This window comes from Helianthus annuus, chromosome 3 (assembly GCF_002127325.2).
Source record: "Helianthus annuus cultivar XRQ/B chromosome 3, HanXRQr2.0-SUNRISE, whole genome shotgun sequence".
Lineage (NCBI taxonomy): Eukaryota > Viridiplantae > Streptophyta > Magnoliopsida > Asterales > Asteraceae > Helianthus > Helianthus annuus.
Window position 1 is genome coordinate 152,601,252 of NC_035435.2, and position 19,252 is coordinate 152,620,503.

Consider the following 19,252-nt stretch of genomic DNA (forward strand, 5'->3'; position numbering starts at 1 on the left):
GTAGATGCGTCTACCACTTGATTATTGTTAGAACGATATGGAGATTTTACCTTCGTTTGGGGGAGCATCCTATATATACATATCTCCTAATGAATAACAATAATTGTGTGCAAATCACTTATGGCAAAATTATGAATGTCATGTTGTTGAGTGTCAATCTAGTTGACTCTATGTCACACATAATAGCGATTGTAGACGATGAACATTCATCTTGTTGGTGATGAATGTGCTCACCAAGTGACATCGATTAAGACTTATGTTTAAGTCCTTATGAGCCAATGGTAAAGTGTCGGAGATCAAAGGTAAACAAGTAATGTTCCTTAAATGAATGATAAATTTAGCTATGTGTTATATACAATAATTTGTGAGACCTTCCTAAATATTGATGTTTTAGGATTATGAATAAGTCTCATTATTTTGTCTTAACAAGGGATGAATGTTGCAAAGTGATATTATGATATCCTTAGGGTTGTGAAGAATCAGAATGATGCATCTTCCGTTCACAAGCTAAAGTATTGTAGTCTAAAGCATGCTAGAACAGTACTTGGTTAATTATGGGTCTTGACAAAGACTAATTAACTCTAAACATTCAAATATGTATGAACACAAAAAGAATTTGTGTATAGACAAAGTTGAGGGAGAATTTTCATTCATTATAAGAAAAAGATATGTAACTTTTTAAGAGTTTGTTCGAAAAGCTAATGAGGAGAACTCATTCTCTAAGCTTATTCTAGATGTTAAATTAGAATTATTCTAAGTTGTTGACAAACTTATGACAATGGCATGTGTTGCTTTGGTCAGCTCAGAAGCTTATGTAAGCTAATGCAATATGAGATAAATTCACTGATACAATGAGGTTGATCTTGTTCAATCATATGTGTATAAATGTCGCCATAAGTGGTGTTACGGAAATGTTGATCAAATAGCAAGAAATGTGGGGGAGGATCCGTTTAAGAAAAAACCCTATAAGGGTATGTAGAAATGGTTCTCATTAACCCATCTAGATGTTATCCAATGACACTTCAATGTCGGGGTGTCTTGCATTTGTTTTTGGCAATAAGGATTTTATAATCCAACCTAACATTGCAAATAGACGACTAAGTGGAGGACACAAATGTCGTAGTGTATAATGGAGATGTGTTTGCCTTAAATGATAAATGTATCATTCTAAGACAAATATTATCCCTAGATTCAGGTGGCCACTGAGGTTATAGTCTTAGAAGTTGATAATAGGTAATGTTAACTTTCGAGTTACAAACACGTCATGACAATTGATCTCAACTGCAAAGTTATCTTTAGTGACTTGTCAAAGACAAAGATAGTATTATGGATCCAACATCCTAAGGGTTTATTAGAGATCAAATTGTGGAATGAGACTAAAGTCCATGGAAAAAGGGTGTGTGAAGGAAACCTACCTTAGTTGACTGGAGATCCCAAGATCTAAGTTCAATAGGACAACTAATTCATATGCCTAAGGGTGGTCACTATGGGGACATAACTGATATGCATAAGCTAGTATATATGGTTATATATACTCCCTAAATGATAAAAGGGTGTTTAAATACGTCCTAGTTCATTCCTATGAAATTCAGTGACAAATTGTGAGGCTAAGCATATTATGTGGTAAATGATTTTGTGTAATCATGATAACCACGATGCTTTTAATGGTTTAAGGAGAATCACCTATGTAAGAGAGAAGTGGGGTCGCTTCGAATGGAATTGGGGGCACAATTCCTAGAGCTCTCGCAGAACCAGGAAAGTGTTCCACGACCATTATTGGACACGACTATGAGGGGATGACCCGGCTAAGGAGAGTATTTTGTGAAGTGTATTGTCGTTTACACAAATGGGGGTTTGTTCAAGGACATCGTGTCTACAAACCGCTAGGAGGCTAAGTATGCTTCATAACGGAAAGTTCAAAGGGACACCTACTTATCCGACAATACTCAACTGTCGAGGTTCCACGGGAAACTTTGTGTGTTTTGATCAATCTCCATTCATGTGGGGGGATTGTTGGAAATTTAGATATTATGAATGGATATTAATTTAGTGATATTATAATTTATTGAAATTATAATTATTTACTAAACTATTCATAAACATAAACTCTTAAGTAGAGTTTTTATGTCAATTTATTAGTTTTTATTAGATTTTATGTCTCTAATAAATCTCTAATTAAGTATTAGACTCTTCATATGGAACATAAACTCTTAAGTAGAGTTTTTATGTCAATTTATTAGTTTTTTTTATCAGAGTTTATGTCTGTAATAAATCTCTAATTAAGTGAGACTTTTTTCTACCTCTTGTCTTTTGTATTAAAAAGTAGGCTATGTGCCTAACTTGATGGGTTTTCATATATAAAACTACAAGAGTAAGAATACAAGTAGGTGACATAAAGTTATGCATGAAGAGTACTTGAATAAGAAGTACTTGATGACCCATATGTTGGGAACATATAGAGATAAGTTTCTCTACATGATTCAACTACAATTCTATTCTTAATTTCCAAAAGGTCTAACACTATGTTTTTATCTGGTGTAACCTCGGGCGCGTGGCCTTCTCCGGCAGTACAAACTGCTTCGGCTGTTGTACCATAGGAGACAGACGCGTCGTCTTTAGTAGAGGCGCGAAATCTGTTTTAAGGGAAGCGTGTTGAACACGTGCCTGAGCCACAACCGTCAACATTTGTTTGTTCTTTTTGTAGGAAATTATTATACAAGAAGACGTGGTTCAAGACCTCGTTGAAGCCTACACAACAGACTGAAAACACAACGAACCATACAAGTAGACGCGATTAAAGATCAAGTTGAAGACTTTATCTTTTGAAGATATTGGTTTAAATCGATTGTTTTATTAAATGTGTTGTAGTTCATATTTAATTTTGTTTGAATTTGTACACGGTTCATGTACTACAATTTCCCAAATGTTTAAAGAGAGTATTTTTATTTATTTTTTTAATTTTATTAATAAAATTGTGACTCATTTCCTACCATGTTGACCACAGAAAAGATTCAAATAAACTGCTTTGAGATGGGACATGGACTCCTTTGATGAAGTTCTGATTGAGCAGACACCACACTCACAACCATCCAATTGGCAGTTCCGCACAACCACCATGGTCAACTGTTTTAACGGAATTCTACATCAAATCCAAAAAAAAAACACCTAGAGTACGTCAATGTAAAATGAAAAGTTTCATTAAGATTTACCTACGCAAATTGGGCTCTGATCTGAAAATCATCTTCACTTAGTCAACATTTTTGTGTTGATCTGAAAATCATCTTTACCGAGTCGACATTCTTTGGGTGGAATTGGTACTCTCGGGTATACGGTATACCCCTATGAGTAATGTAAAAAAAATAACTCCACAATAGCATTTGACCAAGGAAATAGAAGCCTGACATGTTTTCCAAGTTGACGAGGTTGATATAACGTACTAGATTTCACTTTATTACATGAAAAGATCGGGTTTCGCATTTGTGCAACACGCTCATTGGCATTGGAGGGGAAATGAAGATTTGGGTTTTAGTCAAGTTCGAAACAAATATTACCCCTGTTTAATACTTGTTTCAGTATACGTTACGAGGATAGGTGAGAGGTGGCACTCATGTTCATGTACCGCCTAACATCTTTGTGGTCTTGTGAAGAGAGAGTATTACAAGTTTGAGGGATGGTAGTTGCATGATCAACTGAAGTGATATGCAACTTATGCAGAGTTGGTGAACTCATATTCGGACCAACTAGATACAGGGTAAGTAGGATAGAAACTGGCAATTTTTGTTTTGTTTGGAGTCACGGGCCATAAGCAATGTACAAAACGTCTCAAAAGGGCCAGTGGTTAAACAATACGTGTAGGCGGTTTCCCAACTCTAGTCGGGTCGCAATTTCATTGAGCTTGGACATCGTATTTCAAGAACTTTCCCCAGTTTTTTAACAACTTTTTATAAAGTTCTCAATGTAAAAATGCGTAATCACTGAATGTATTAATTTACACGTTTATTTATTTTGAATTTTAAGATTTGGCAATACCTGTCAACTTTAAAATTAGCAATACTTGTCAACTTTAAAATTTACTTACAAAAGAGAGTTTGATGCCAGTGGCGGAACTAGAACATTAACTCAGAGGTATCCTAAAAAAAATTCACCATGCAATCATACAATATTAAAAACCGACAATAAATAAATAAATTAAACAAATACCTAATAGATTTGTCCTATTCTTTTTTCATGGCTTAAAATCGTTCAATCACATCGTTATCTTGGATTACCATAACTTTTTGTCATGTCCAACATTGTAATGTTGTATTTTTACAAAAGAAAGTTACTTTTTCCAACATCGACTCAAACCCATTTGTCTTAAGTGCTTTATTTTTTTAATTATAACTGCTAAAATGTTTGAGGCTTTTTATTAATAATTCATCACGAACTTTAATTTAGTACAACTGCTAAAATGTTTGAGGTTTTTTATTAACTAAATAATCTCGACAATAAAGCATTTTTATATGGGGAAAGTGCTATCTATTTTTTACATAGTTTAAAAATAATATTATTATAAGTAGTAAGCTCCGAATAAAATAAAAGAAATTAATAAATTAATTGATAATAAGTTGATTAAATACTATACATGTAATACAAGTATATAAGTTTTGACTAGTTAATACATATAATACAAGTATACAACAACAATATGAGAGTTAACTTGAAAAAGTATGATTGCAAGACCTTGACTTCCATTTTCTGAATGGGACCTTTCACTAGAAATCTAAATGTAAAAGAACCCCTAGTCGTTGACTTGGAAAAAGTGAGCATAGAGTCAGTCTTACATTCACACTATTTTGATTTGTTGTATCCAAACCATTCAAAGACTTGGATATAGTACAAAAAGGTTAGATACAAAATCTGTAACCAACAACATTCAAATGAGTCATAAACAAACATGTGTTTTGAGCTTTCTTTTCTTCTTCGTTCTCATCTTATCCTGTGGTAAAGAACTGTCTTTTGAAGTTGGTATTACTAACACATACAAGCACACGTTAGTAAGTTATGATTTTTATTCTGAATGCAATTTTCTTTCATATTTGTAGGAGCTTCAGGGGTTACTATTTCGGTTATCAATGATTGTGGCTTCACTGTTTGGCCTGGAATCTCTGGCAGCCCTGTTCTCGATATCACCGGATTCGAGCTCGCAAAGGGGAAGAGTCAGACCTTACAAATTCCTGAAGTATGGCATGGTCAAATCTGGGGTAGGACCGGTTGCACCTTCAATGCGTCAGGTCATCTGTCATGTAAAACAGGCGAATGTGGCTCCGGTGAAATGGGGTGCAACGGAAGAGCAGCAACCCCACCTGTTACACTTGCGGAGTTTGAGGCCACAGGGTTCAAAGATTATTATTATAATATCAGTCTTATCAATGGCTATAATTTACCAATGACTATGGAGGCTGGTGGGTCAAGTTTAAAGGTACTTAATTGCACGATAACAGGCTGCAGTGATGGTTTGAACCAGCTCTATTGCACAAAAACAGGCTGCGTTGATGATTTGAACCAACGCTGCCCGATAGAGCTGCAGTTGGAGAGTGGAGGAGGGTGTAAGAGTGCATGTCAGACCTTTGGCACGCAGGAGTATTGTTGCGACAACTCTTTAACATTAGGGATGTGCGAGCCGACAGCATACACTCAGTTCTTTAGATCAGCGTGCCCAAGATCTTCTTATGTAACCGGGTTTATAAGTGGTGTCAGATTTTGTGATGATGTGAATTACACTGTCAGATTTTGTCCCTTTGTTGACACATTTTCAACGATCAAACTTGGCGGCCAACTCAATTACTATGACCAGCTTGTCTCCATCCGGGGAAATTTCACGCTAGGATTCTTCAATAGCAATGGTTTTTACTTGGGAATTTGGTACACCGATGATGCTGAAGCCCGAAAAGTATGGGTCGCCAATCCTAACAAGCCAATCAAATCCATATCAGCAGGCATCATGAGCCTCTCCATCGACCCCAACACAGGAAACTTGATCATCACTACTGGAGGGACGACTCTGATGAATATTACTGATGTTCAAGCAGGTCCAAACCCAAACGTGACTGCAACACTTGAAGACACAGGTAACTTCCAACTGATTAACGAAATCGACAAGAGGGTTTTGTGGCAGAGTTTTGATCACCCAACGGACGTGCTTTTACCGGGTATGAAGCTTGGTTTTAACATGAAAACAGGGCAGAACTGGACCCTGGCTTCTTGGCTGACTAAAGAAGTCCCTCCTCCAGGTGCTTTTACTTTGAGCGTCGAACCTAATTATAAAGGAGTTCGGACACTAATGATTCGTCGACGAGGCAAACCCTACTGGACGAGAAGTCTATCCAATCACATATCATTCGAAGATCTGTTTACATTAGATCACCGAGGTAGGCAACCTTATTATAATCTAACATCTGTTTACAACGCAGAAGCATGGTACTTGAGCTATGAAAGTAGTTATCTTGAGTTTCCAATGTGGATTTTGACACCAGAAGGGCGAATTACTGATGATGATAGTTTTGTGCTTTGGACTCCTGAATTTTGTTATGGGGACGATTCAAGTAATGGTTGTGTCGAGTCCAGTTTTCCCCAATGCAGGAATTTGACAGGTGTTACTGATAACTTCGATGAGAAAAATGGAGAGTTTGATCCTCGCACTGCAAGTGCTACTGATAGCAACTCAAGCCTAAGTATCAGTGATTGTTTTGCTAAATGCTGGAATGATTGCAGTTGTGTGGGGTTTAAAAGCCATACGATCGATGGAACCGGGTGTGATTTTTGGAGTGGAAGCAAAAGCAATAGTTTTTTGGTGTACCCGATTGAATCTTGGTCAAATTCTAGATCAAAGTATGTGATCAGTTCCCTTAATCTGGTTAGTTCAAGTACAGGTTCCCTTAATCTGGTTAGTTCAAGTACAGGTAAAAATGTTGGATTCCAGTGGTTAAATGCTATTATTCTAGTTGTTTTGCATCTAAACAAGTCATTTTGCAGGAAAGAAAACCAAAAGAAATATGACATGGATATGGATATGGACTTCCATTGGTGTTTCTATTCCTTCGATTTTTCTCTGTTTTGCACTTCCATGGTATATGAAGAAAAGAAGACAAACACGAGAAGGCATGGAACTATAAGTCACATTAAATCTATCTTTTGATTGTGCGTCATAGTTGCTTCTGTTATTGAGTCATTGATACTGATTGCAGAAAACCAGAGACGGAAAAGAGATGAATATTTCCTTGAGCTAATAGCCTCAGAAAGCTTCAAGGATGTGCATCAACTTGAAAGCAATACCAGGAATGGAAAGGATCTGTTATTGTTTAGCTTTGCCTCCATCATGTCTGCCACTGGTGATTTCGCTCTTGAAAATAAGCTCGGACAAGGTGGTTTTGGACCTGTTTACAAGGTTCTGTTACTTTCTCTGGCAACCCAATGTCATATAATTATTTTCGTTTCTCTGATCTAACGGAAAACGCATAAGTTGATATTACAATAACAGGGAAAACTAAGCGATGGGCGAGAAGTTGCAATCAAAAGGCTTTCAAGAACATCAGGGCAAGGGCTTGTGGAGTTCAAGAATGAACTAATACTCATAGCCAAGCTCCAGCACACAAATCTTGTTCAGGTTCTTGGGTGTTGCATTCACGAGGAAGAAAAGATGTTAATATACGAGTATATGCCTAACAAAAGCTTGGATTTCTTCCTCTTTGGTATGCATGTTTGTAACATATGTGCATATGATTGTTTTACTTGTTGGTTTTCATATAAATAATTGCCTCTTTCTTACTTTAGATGAAAGAAGAAAGGCTGAGCTGGATTGGCCTAGACGGTTTAACATCATTGAAGGAATTGCTCAAGGGTTGCTATACCTGCATAAGTACTCAAGAATGCGAGTTATTCACAGAGACCTAAAAGCTAATAACATTCTGTTAGATGAGAATATGAACCCAAAGATTTCTGATTTTGGTATGGCAAGAATGGTCAAGGATAACGAGACTGAGGCGATGACTAACAGGGTTGTAGGAACATAGTAAGTTAGGTCTTTCTGTTACTTCATAATGTCAGTTCAATATTTGTTTGTCAGATTTCACTGTATTTGTTTCTTGAAACATAACTAGATCGATTTGCTATGCGTAGTGGTTATATGTCTCCGGAGTATGCAATGGAAGGGACATTCTCCATGAAGTCTGATATCTTCAGCTTTGGAGTCCTAATCCTGGAAATTATCAGTGGCAGAAGAAACAGCAGTTTCATTCATCTTGATCGCACATACAATCTTATCGGATACGTAAGTTTTACTAAACTCACTTTTTTGACATCGTTTACATACTATAGCATTTTAAAAGTTAATCCCTATAGGTGTTACGTGGGTCAAACCACAAGGACCATCTGTGTAATTAACTTGACCACTTAACTAGAAAACAATAATAAACTAGTTCAGTCAACTCTAATGATCTAGGCATGGGAGCTGTGGCAACAAGAGGATGCATTGGAGTTGGAGGATCCAACATTTGGAAATACTTTTGTTGTACAACAATTCTTGAGGACTCTTCATGTGGCCCTTCTCTGTGTACAAGAAAGTGCAGTGGATAGACCAACAACTTCAGATATGATCTCCATGCTTCTCAACGATACCATATCGTTACCTGCTCCAAAAAGACCAGCATTCTTTAATGGAAGAGTCGAGTCAAATTCAACTCCAGAAGAAAGCAAACCGAACCATTACTCTGTGAACGGTATGACCATCACTGTTATGGAGGGTAGAAGGTAGCCGCGTTTCTTTAGTTATGTTGATCATTATTTGTGTAACATACTAACGTTATTGGATAGTGGACATACTCTCATTAATGTAAAGTGTGAACTCGATGTTGATCGAATCTAGTTAATAATTTGGGCATTTTAATTATCTTACTGTCTGCACAAAACCTGTATTATTTCACCATCAACCACATAGTCTGAGTTTCTTTGATTTTTTGGTATGGGTGAGCATATTATGGGTAACCCGAAAACTCGGACCGATAAGACCCAAAAACAGTCTGAATTGCAGTTGCTCCGGTGGTCTTCGGCTCCAGTTATGATCTGGATTCGGTCTCTGTCTCGTCCTAAGTCTTTACCCAAGGAAACCAACATTATAAAGCTCGACCTGAATTTTTTTTTTGAACGGCCAACTAAATCACCGGATAAGCATCCTGGGATGCCCTCAATCGAGCAAATACATCCCCTCCTCCATAACGGTCAGAGTTGGATGCATACCCGAGCCACCAGGCCACCAGTTCCGGGGAAAACCCGCCGCGCGAAGGCCCACTGCGGTAAAACCCGGTTCGGCTCGGTTTCAAACTGACGACCTCTAGAGAGGCCTAGTTCTAAACTTCATTGCCACTACCAATGTCCTTCAAAGTGATGCTAGCGGGAGTTGAACTTGGGACCTCAAGGAGAGAAACCAAGTGACTGACCACTAGACCAACTTATCATGACTAGGACCTGAATTGAATTACTAATTAACAATCATTCTTTAGTATTAAATTTACATGAATTTGGGTTATGGATCCATGTTTCTCTAACATAATTGTCAATTGGTCCTTTATGACCCCATGGATTATGTTTCTATAGTTGCCAACATTGGTTCGTTGCTAACAAGTATTAATTAAACTTAGCAACAAGTATTAATTAAACTGTTACCGATGTCCATTGCATTTAATGCAAGGTTTAAATAAAAGTTATCACCACTGGTATGTAAGTCCTTTTGCATTCATGGGGAGCTTTAATGTCATTTAATATGATTAAAAGAAAAAACTAAAATATGTTGAGTTAATAAGTTGGTGACTCATTTCATGATAAGGAAGAAATTAGTCATTTTATATCTATGATATGATGGTTACATGTCTGATTTCTATTTTAGAGGTGGGGGTTTGAAATCCTGTATGATACAAGTTGATAATAGGATTATTTAGCACTAGGCTAGTTTGCCATCAAAAGAAAGTGACCCAGAGTTATCGTTCTCGTTGGTAGTATATTGTTTAATTCTTATAAACTCGGTCATTAATAAATCTAGGGTAATGCTAGACAAAAAACCCTAAAATTCTTAGAAAACTCTGGAAACCCAAATCTCCCCCCAATTTTACCCAACCTCCCGACATTTTTTTTTTGAAAAAAATTACACATGTAACATACATGTTTTAGAGTGTTTTGGGCCAAAAAAAACAAAAAAAGCGCTGAAGGGATTTTTTTAAAAAAAATAAACAAAATTCAGTGCCTAACATGTGTTAGACAAAAATGCTGAAAGTTGCTGAATTTTTTTTTTTTTAAATTATCCATTCGGCGCTTTTTTAATTTTTTTGGCCCAAAACTCTTAAAAACATGTATATTACATGTGTTATTTTTTTCAAAAAAAAAATGTCGGGAGGTTGGGTTTTCTAGGGTTTTTTATATAGATAGAGTTTTCTATCTAGCCCTACCCAATAAATCTATATCTATCTATTCATTATAATAAAACAAAATAGTTTTGTCCATATAGCAAGCTCCTGAGACCGAGCGTTCTCGATTAACGACCGAAGGTTTAACATGACACGGTGGATCGTTAACGGGCGGGCCATACCGGGCCTGCCCGTTAATGGATCCCGCTAACAACCACCAACAATCGCTTTTGTTAATACGTTAACGGGTTTCCTTGTGCGTGGATCAAGAATTTATAGTAGTTGTGGGGGGGGGGAGCGTTGGGGGGCTGGTTATTTAAAAAAAAATATTTTGGTATTTAATTTTTGTATAAATACCACTCAATCAACCTAAAAAAATACATCTTTTATTCTCTACACCTTCTACTACCACAAAGCAAACATGAACCTTTGGGATCCCAGGCACCCGTTTTATGCCAACGCTCAACCGAACACGTTTGGTTCAAACACACTACCAAACCCACCTCCTTCCAATAACGCGAGCAATACTTCAAACCTTTTCAACCCTCGGTTTTATGATCAAAATAATGTGCCGTCACACACTAGATAGCCAACCGACTCCAAACACTACTAGAAAAGTGGTCATTTTGCTACGGAATTTTCCTACGCAAAAAAATGTGTCACGGATTCTAACACATTTACTACGCATTTCCTACAGAAACAAAAACTTAAATTTTTGGTATGTTTTTAGCTTTTTTTTACGTTTTTTTAGTTAGTTTTCTAGTTTTCTTATTTATATGTAGTTTTCTCATGATCCTCTCCCTACATGTATATGTGTCTATGTATATATGTATGTATTCATATCTATGTGTGCACTATAGAATTACCCATACCGAATTCGGTCCCCACTATTTGGCGTTTTTGGTATCGGTACTTTCGGTTCGGTATAGTACCAATATTTTACCAAATTTTACTTTCAAATACCAGGACGGTACTGTACAATACCATACCGAATATTTTCGGTACCGACACCCATATTAGCGATTTTTGGTACCGGTACGTTCGATACCGAGCTCATATGTAATCATATATTTGTTAATGGATCATATCATGTCTTAATGGATCACAATAATCAATAGTAGATCATACATGTCTAGGTGGAACATGTTGGTCCTTAACGGATGACAATGGCCAATAGTGGATCACACATGTCTAAATGAACCATATTGGGCCTTAATTGATCATAATGGCGACTCCCGCCCTCCCTCTGCCTCACTGCCAACGACTTCGACGACACCCAGCCCTACTGAACAGTCGAAGATCATTGTTTATTTTGTATGTGATAGGCACAATGTATATGTTATATAGAGAAAAAACTTGCTTAAGAAAGTACCTCTGAATGATGTTTTGGATAGATTTCAAAAAATGAAAACCCGTAGGGCGAAAAAGTTTTTCTTAATAGTTTGGAGTCATCTATTTTTTAGTTTTCTCGTCTCTCTCTCCTACTTAATTATAGATAATTAATATTAATTAAAAGATAATTATTAAATTAAATTTAACATAAAATTTACTCAACCCGTACAATACACGGGTTTATATGAGGTTCTTAAAGATATAACAAGATATAACTTTTTATTGATTGATATATAAAATTACATGTGCTCAACCCATACAATATATGAGGTTCTTAAAAATGTAACTTTTTTTATTATTTAATATATAAAATTAAATTTACTCAACCCGTACAATACACGGGATTCTTAAAGATATAACTTTTTTATTATTTAATATATAAAATTACATTTATTCAACCCATGTAATAAACGAGATTTTTAAAGATAGAGTGTTTAATTGTTTGGTGTATAAAATTACATTTATTCAACTCATGTAACAAACGAGGATTTTAAAGATATTTTTTTATTTGGTATAAAAAATTACATTTATTCAACCCGTGTATTACACGAGGTTCTAACCTAGTATATTTTATAAAAAAAAAAATAAACATAATTGAGGCATGTGGTAAATAAATATAAACATTCACAATTTATGAAAATCAAATGTTAGCAAATAATCAAATAAGTATAAATCTGTTCTACTTTTAAAAAGTAAATACCTTTAAAAAGTAAAAAAACAAAGTGATCCAATCAAAACCTTACTTTCCCATCACACGGATCATGATCGTACGATATTCTATGCTCTTAGCCTCTTCATCCAATGGATGAAAACACACCTCTAGAAACACACAATCTTATACCCCGTGTATAAAAATTAAATTTACTCAACCCGTACAATACACGGGATTCTTAAAGATATAACTTTTTTATTATTTAATATATAAAATTACATTTATTCAACCCATGTAATAAACGAGATTTTTAAAGATAGAGTGTTTAATTGTTTGGTGTATAAAATTACATTTATTCAACTCGTGTAACAAACGAGGATTTTAAAGATATTTTTTATTTGGTATAAAAAATTACATTTATTCAACCCGTGTATTACACGAAGTTCTAACCTAGTATATTTTATAAAAAAAAAATAAACATAATTGAGGCATGTGGTAAATAAATATAAACATTCACAATTTATGAAAATCAAATGTTAGCAAATAATCAAATAAGTATAAATCTGTTCTACTTTTAAAAAGTAAATACCTTTAAAAAGTAAAAAACAAAGTGATCCAATCAAAACCTTACTTTCCCATCACACGGATCATGATCGTACGATATTCTATGCTCTTAGCCTCTTCATCCAATGGATGAAAACACACCTCTAGAAACACACAATCTTATACCCCGTGTATAAAAACATCACTGAAGTTAAAATTCAAAATCAATTTTAGCCATGGAAAGGGGAGCAAGCTGAGAAGAAATCACTAAACTTAAAAGGCTAAATTGCACTTTTCGTCCTTTATGTTTCAACGTTTCGACAGGCGTTGTCCTTTAACTTTAAAAATTACACTGTATGTCCTTTATGTTTGTAATCATTAGCAGGCGGTGTCCTTTCAGCTAAACCCAGTTAACTTTTTTATGTTAAAACCCCTATTTGTAAACTCCTTAACGGCAGGGGCCATATGTGCAATATTCAAATTCTTTTAAATCAAACCTGCCATGCCATGAGAGAAGTGGGAAGCCGGCACTTCACCGGTGAGTCACGAGCTCCGGCGTCAACCACCGATGAATAGGTATAAAATAAACATTTAGATTGACTGCAAGACTATTACAAACACATATACACTTCTAATTCCGCAAATCAGTCTTGAGCGCACGTTGATCCTTCTCCGGAAACTCTATCTCCGATCGCATCTGCTCCTTGTCGATTTATCATCATCTCCCGAGGTAACTTTTAAATGCTTTCTTATCGGATTTGGATGCTTGACAAAAGCCCTCTGCCAAATTTATTATGGTAGAGGCATAATCCATTCCAATTTCAGATTCTTTAGTCTAGGGCTCATACGTGTTCTTGTTGATTTAGGAATTAGAACATTCATCATTTAATGTTTAAGTAAAATTCAAATCACCTGATTAACAGGCCAGAACTCCGGTAAGCCTCCATGAACTCCGGTGATTAGACTTGACAACCCCCGAACTCCGGTAAGCCTCCATGAAACTCCCGTGGTAGATCTGAGTTAGGATAGAGGTGGTGACGTCTGGCTGCCAGACAATTGGCAGATAGAGGTGGTTAGTGGCAGTGGTTGTTCGAGTACTGGTTTTAGGAGGAGATGGATTATCGACTGTAATATATGGGAGCCAAGATGTGTATCTAGGTGATGTTTTTGGTTCCGGTCAACTGCAGTCAAAGCTCGAGTCAACAGTCGGCGGGTCAGACTTGGTCAATCCATAGTTTGAAGCATTTGTGTTTTTTTTTAAATAGAATTTGAATATTGCACATATGGTCCCTGCTGTTAAGGAGTTTTACAAAGAGGGGTTTTAACATAAAAAGTTAACTGGGTTTAGCTGAAAGGACACCACCTGTTAATGATTACAAACTTAAAGGACATACATTGTAATTTTTAAAGTTAAAGGACGGCGGCTGACAAAACGTTGAAACATAAAGGACGAAAAGTGCAATTTAGCCAACTTAAAATTCAAAATCAATTTATACAAACATCACTGAACTACCGCCACCACAGCGCGCCACCGCACCGCCATCAATGCACAACCACTGAACCACCGCCACTACAGCATAACCACCGGGCGATTGGTGGGTGTGGTGGTACAGTGGTTGTTAGTCTGCCGCTTCTTCCGCCGCAATGGCGGTTTACGGTGAATAAATCGTACATATGCGAACCCAAGTGGTACTACTGTTCGATGCATAAACATTCATGATAAATAACTTTAATAAACCTTTGAAGTATAAAGTTTTGTTCCTTTCTTTCTAGTGTTTTTAATAAACCTTCATTCCACATCGTTCATTCACCAAATACTCTATCATTGTCCCATCTTGGAATCTCCTCATCTTGTTTTATGACATGTTTCTTAGTTGTGTTAAATTGTATTAGTTTTGTTATTTGATCATTTTAGAACTCGCATCGTAATGTATAATTCTTAAATTTATGTTATTGCATTTGGAGTGAATTTTGTAAAACAAGTTTTGTAATTATTAGATTTAGTTTTTGTAATTGTTTTAGCAGAAAAATCTGGATTTTATTAATATTATTTATTTGCTTAAAATATTAATTTGTCAGAAATGTGTCACAAACAAAAACTAGGTTTTTTTTTTAGTTTGTCAGAAAAATGTGACAAAAATTATGAAGTTTTCATCTTTTTTTTTAATTTTTCTGTCAGTAAAGAATGCGTCACAAACAAAAAAAATTGACTTTTTTAGTTTTTCAATTCGTCAGAAATTTGTAGCTACGTTAAAAAAATTAAAAATTAGAAAACAAAATTTTGTCACAAAGGTGTCACTAATTAATAAAATTTAAAAAAAATGTTTGTATTATCATAATATTATTACAAATAATAATGATAATTAGAAAGAGTTATAAGAAATGTGTCACAATTTCCGACGTTTCTTTTCTGTCAGAAATGGGTAGGAAAATGCATAGGAAATGCGTTAGAAAACAGTTTCCTACGAGGTGTTTTCCTACATACCATTTTTGTCACAACTTCGTAACGAAGCGTGGTTTGTGACGCATTTTCGACGGAAAACGGTGTCAAAATTTTCAAATTTTCTAGTAGTGAAACTTGGAGTCTGACTTTGGGCCAAGCTCCATTATGGAAACTCAATTTCTTGCCGACACACACACTTACAACCGACGTTGCCTAAGAAGAAGAAACGAGGCGGTACGAAGCGTGGCTCTAAGCAAGCCGAAGACGAGCCGGTCGACAAGGTTGAAGAGTGGACTAGTGATAAGGAGTACGCATTAGCGCAAGCGTAGCTCCATGTTTCCGAAGACCCGATAGTTGGTAATAATTTTTTAAATTATGTCAAAAAAATACATTAATTTTGCTTGTGCATTTTTTATATATTATCTTTTTGAGTAAAATGCCCGGATAGTCCCTATGGTTTTGTAAAATAACACCTATAGTCCCCAACTTTTGGAAATTACACCGGTGCTCCGTGTGGTTTGACCGTTTGTTACTCGGATAGTCCCTAGAGTGGATGTCCGTTAGTTTTCTCAGTTAACTCCATGTAAAATGACAAAATTACCCTTTGCTTTTATTAAAATATAAGAAAAAACTAATTAATCATTTAAAATATCAATTGGGCCCCACAATTAAGTATTAATTATTAAGGTGGTGTTTGTTTTTTGGGCAAAAGCTCTTCTGAGCACTTATGTCTGCGTCGCGCAGACGCGCGCAGACCTTTGGGTCCTGCAGCTTGTTTGTTTTCTCGCAGACCTTTCATTAAAAAAGGTCTGCGAGACATCTTCTTGATGCAGACATCAACCCATGTCTTCTAACCTCTTCAAACCTCTTCTCTCTTCTCCTCTTCAACCTCCACCACCTAGCAATTCAGCAATAACAGTTCATTATCATCCTCATCAGCAACAACAGTTCATTATCATCGTCACAATCAGCAACAACAACAGTTCATTATCATCCTCACAATCAGCAATTCATCATCATCATCATTAATCTTCTTCAGAAAAGTGAAAGAAATCGGGGAAACAGAGACGCGTGCTTACCGGAAACTTGTCGAACAGAAAAGCTCCACCACCGACGCCGCGGCTCCGCCGCACGGCGGTGGATCATTACTGGAAAACGGCGTCTCCGCCATTCCTCTTCGCCATCGTTCTCCCTCCCTCCATCCCCCTCTCTCTCTCTCCCGTGTCTTCCTCTCTCATCGATCTCTCTAGCCTCTCCCTCTCTCTACCCCCGCTCTAAGCTTCGCCGGAGAACCGTCGTGATAATCCCCTGCCACCGCCGTAAACCGTAGCCGGCTCCACCGTCATGAGCTTCGCCGGTCGGAGTCTGGTCGGTCGTTTCTTGACAGAGTGATTAACCGAAAGGGGGTAGAGGTGGTGTAGGTAGGATGGATCTTGTGTGTGTATGTGAAAGATGGAGGAGATGATGAAATTATAAGTTTTCAATTCTATTTGTATGTGTTTGGATTAGATTGCAGAGAGAAGATGGGGGAGAAGGTAGACGTTCATGGTGTGCGTGTTTGGATGGGAGTAGGGTTTCTAAAGAAACTGGTAAAGATGAAGGCAGAGAGAGAGAGAGGAGTGGTTTGTGTTTGTGTGATAAATGAGAAGAGAAGAGGTTTTTGTTGAATTAAAAAAAGACTCTTCTTCTTGCAGACTACAGACATTTGGTTGGTCCGTAGACTGCAGACCTTTTACCTCTTTAAAAACAAACAGCACCTAAATAATGCACAAAACCCTTTCTTCTCTGAATCCCTCTCGTTCTTCTCTGACATAGCCAACGTCTACGCCGACAACTCCTTAAACCAAACACACACACACACCATCTGATTAGCTTCTGATGGACTTAGAGTTCAGTGATCGATTTTCCGGCGATGGGGGTCACAAAACCCTCTTTCTCTCTCGATCAACCACAAAATCCATCCTTTTCCCGCGGCCATAAAATGATTTACCGTCAATGTGGTAATGATAGTCACACAAGCCAATCCTTTCTATCTGGATCTACCCTAAAACGATTGTTCGGTGGTGTGGTGGTGGTGGTGGTCACATGACCGATTTACAGGTGGTTTTCAAGAGAATTTCAATTTGTTTACAAATCGTCTCAGGTCTGATTTGCAGGTGCTTAAATGGCTGATATCGAAGTGTTGGAGGTGAACTGGAGATAGCAAAATGAGAAAATTGTAAGACCCTTAGTTGATTTATATGATTACATATAGATTTCAATCATAAAAGTGTAATTTAGCGTCACTCATACACTTTAAAATACGAGTTAGTTAAACATTTTATGAAATAAAACGTTTCAACAGTTTATATCTATAATCGTCGTTTATAATGTAACGACGAACATAACGCGAAAGCTTGAATCTTGATTGTGTTCGGTTCCTCGTTGAGCTTGATCGTCCTCCGATAAATAAAATCATACCTACATTTCATATAAACATGAAATGAGTTAGTTATATGAGTTTAGAGCATGTTTAAATGAGTTCCTATGACCCAAAAGAACAAACAACAAAAAATTTCCATATAATAATGCCGTTGCGTGCCGCGACAACATGCACCAAAGCCTGTCACGTGCCGTGACAATGAGTAGCCTCCTCCGTCGCATGACGCGAGGGTGGCATTTCGACAGCAGGTTTGTTATGCAGACCTGCATATTTCAGCGAAACCAATTTCCACGGAAACGAACATAACTTGCTCATTTTTTATCCGATTTACGTCACGTGTCTTCCTACGTGATCGTAATTCGACTCTCAATCACATGAAGTTAAAATCCGACATCCGGATTAATAAAATTCGAGATTTTTAAGCCTTCGGCTAAATATATAGTCACGAGCTTTTGACCCGTTCATGATTTTATCAAACTAAAACTAGTTGTTACATACAAATTATCATGAACCTCATTTTATATCATTTCCTATTATTCAAGGTCCAAACCACGGGTTTCTTACATGTTCTTAACCCGTTTTCGCTCATATGCTTATTTTGACCCGTTAAGGGTATTTGAGCATATTTTAAGCACGGATCGCTTTCATTCGTTTCTAGCTTCATATTTCCACATTTCTTATCAAATGATTTTCCACCACAACTATATTTGTGGTGGATTTAATGTGGTGATCTATATATTCCGAGTTTTATCCCCCTCGGATTATCATTTTACGGCAAAGACTCATATAGAGTCATTTGACCCCAAAGATTCACGTCTTTAGTTTTGTATACTTATTCTAAGTATTTATTTGATCATAAACTCGTTTCCAAGCAACCTTTAAGAGTCGTTTGCTCAATTTAGCTTACAAGGGCATTTTGGTCACTTTTAATCCTTCTTTTATGACGAAGGACTTTTAAAGCCATGTTTGACCAAAATTCCACTTTTAAAACTATGATTTCATTTCGGAATCATTATGTTTTCTAAAAACAAAATGACTATAGCTTAATTTATTTGGTTTACCTATTAAGGTAACCAAATGTCCATTTTTGACTTCTTTAACTCTCATTGAACCTTAAGTTCTAAATGAGTAGTTAACTTATTACGCGTACCTGGCTCGGATCAATATATTGACCCGTTTCAATACCCTGCTTCAATAACTGTTAATTATTAACGATGCAAATATCCATTAGATATTTACTCCTGTAAGCATATAACTCGACAAATAGTCATTAGTCAATATTGTCAAAGGGTGATATCTTCACCTTTTGACCCGTTTGTTCTAAGTGACCGTTTATCTTTGCGAGATGACATTTACATGACTCGCTC

General features: G+C 36.5%; 1 protein-coding gene across 3 annotated transcripts in view; it reads left to right on the forward strand.

Moving 5' to 3' along the window:
* The window catches only part of LOC110930083 (G-type lectin S-receptor-like serine/threonine-protein kinase At1g11300), a 65,146-nt gene extending 56,154 nt beyond the window's left edge, over positions 1-8,992 (forward strand). The window contains exons 1-8 of one of the 3 annotated variants that reach the window (XM_035987600.1): positions 4,867-4,983; positions 5,085-6,911; positions 7,015-7,140; positions 7,227-7,426; positions 7,520-7,730; positions 7,813-8,050; positions 8,158-8,308; positions 8,480-8,992. In XM_035987600.1, the coding sequence (XP_035843493.1) occupies positions 4,920-4,983; positions 5,085-6,911; positions 7,015-7,140; positions 7,227-7,426; positions 7,520-7,730; positions 7,813-8,050; positions 8,158-8,308; positions 8,480-8,791 (3,129 nt within the window). In that variant the 5' untranslated portion in view covers positions 4,867-4,919 and the 3' untranslated portion in view covers positions 8,792-8,992. Of the gene's footprint in view, positions 1-4,866; positions 4,984-5,084; positions 6,942-7,014; positions 7,141-7,226; positions 7,427-7,519; positions 7,731-7,812; positions 8,051-8,157; positions 8,309-8,479 lie in introns of those variants that run through there. The other 2 variants (XM_022173314.2, XM_035987599.1) reach the window with 2 other exon arrangements.
* The last annotated feature ends 10,260 nt before the right edge of the window (positions 8,993-19,252 follow it).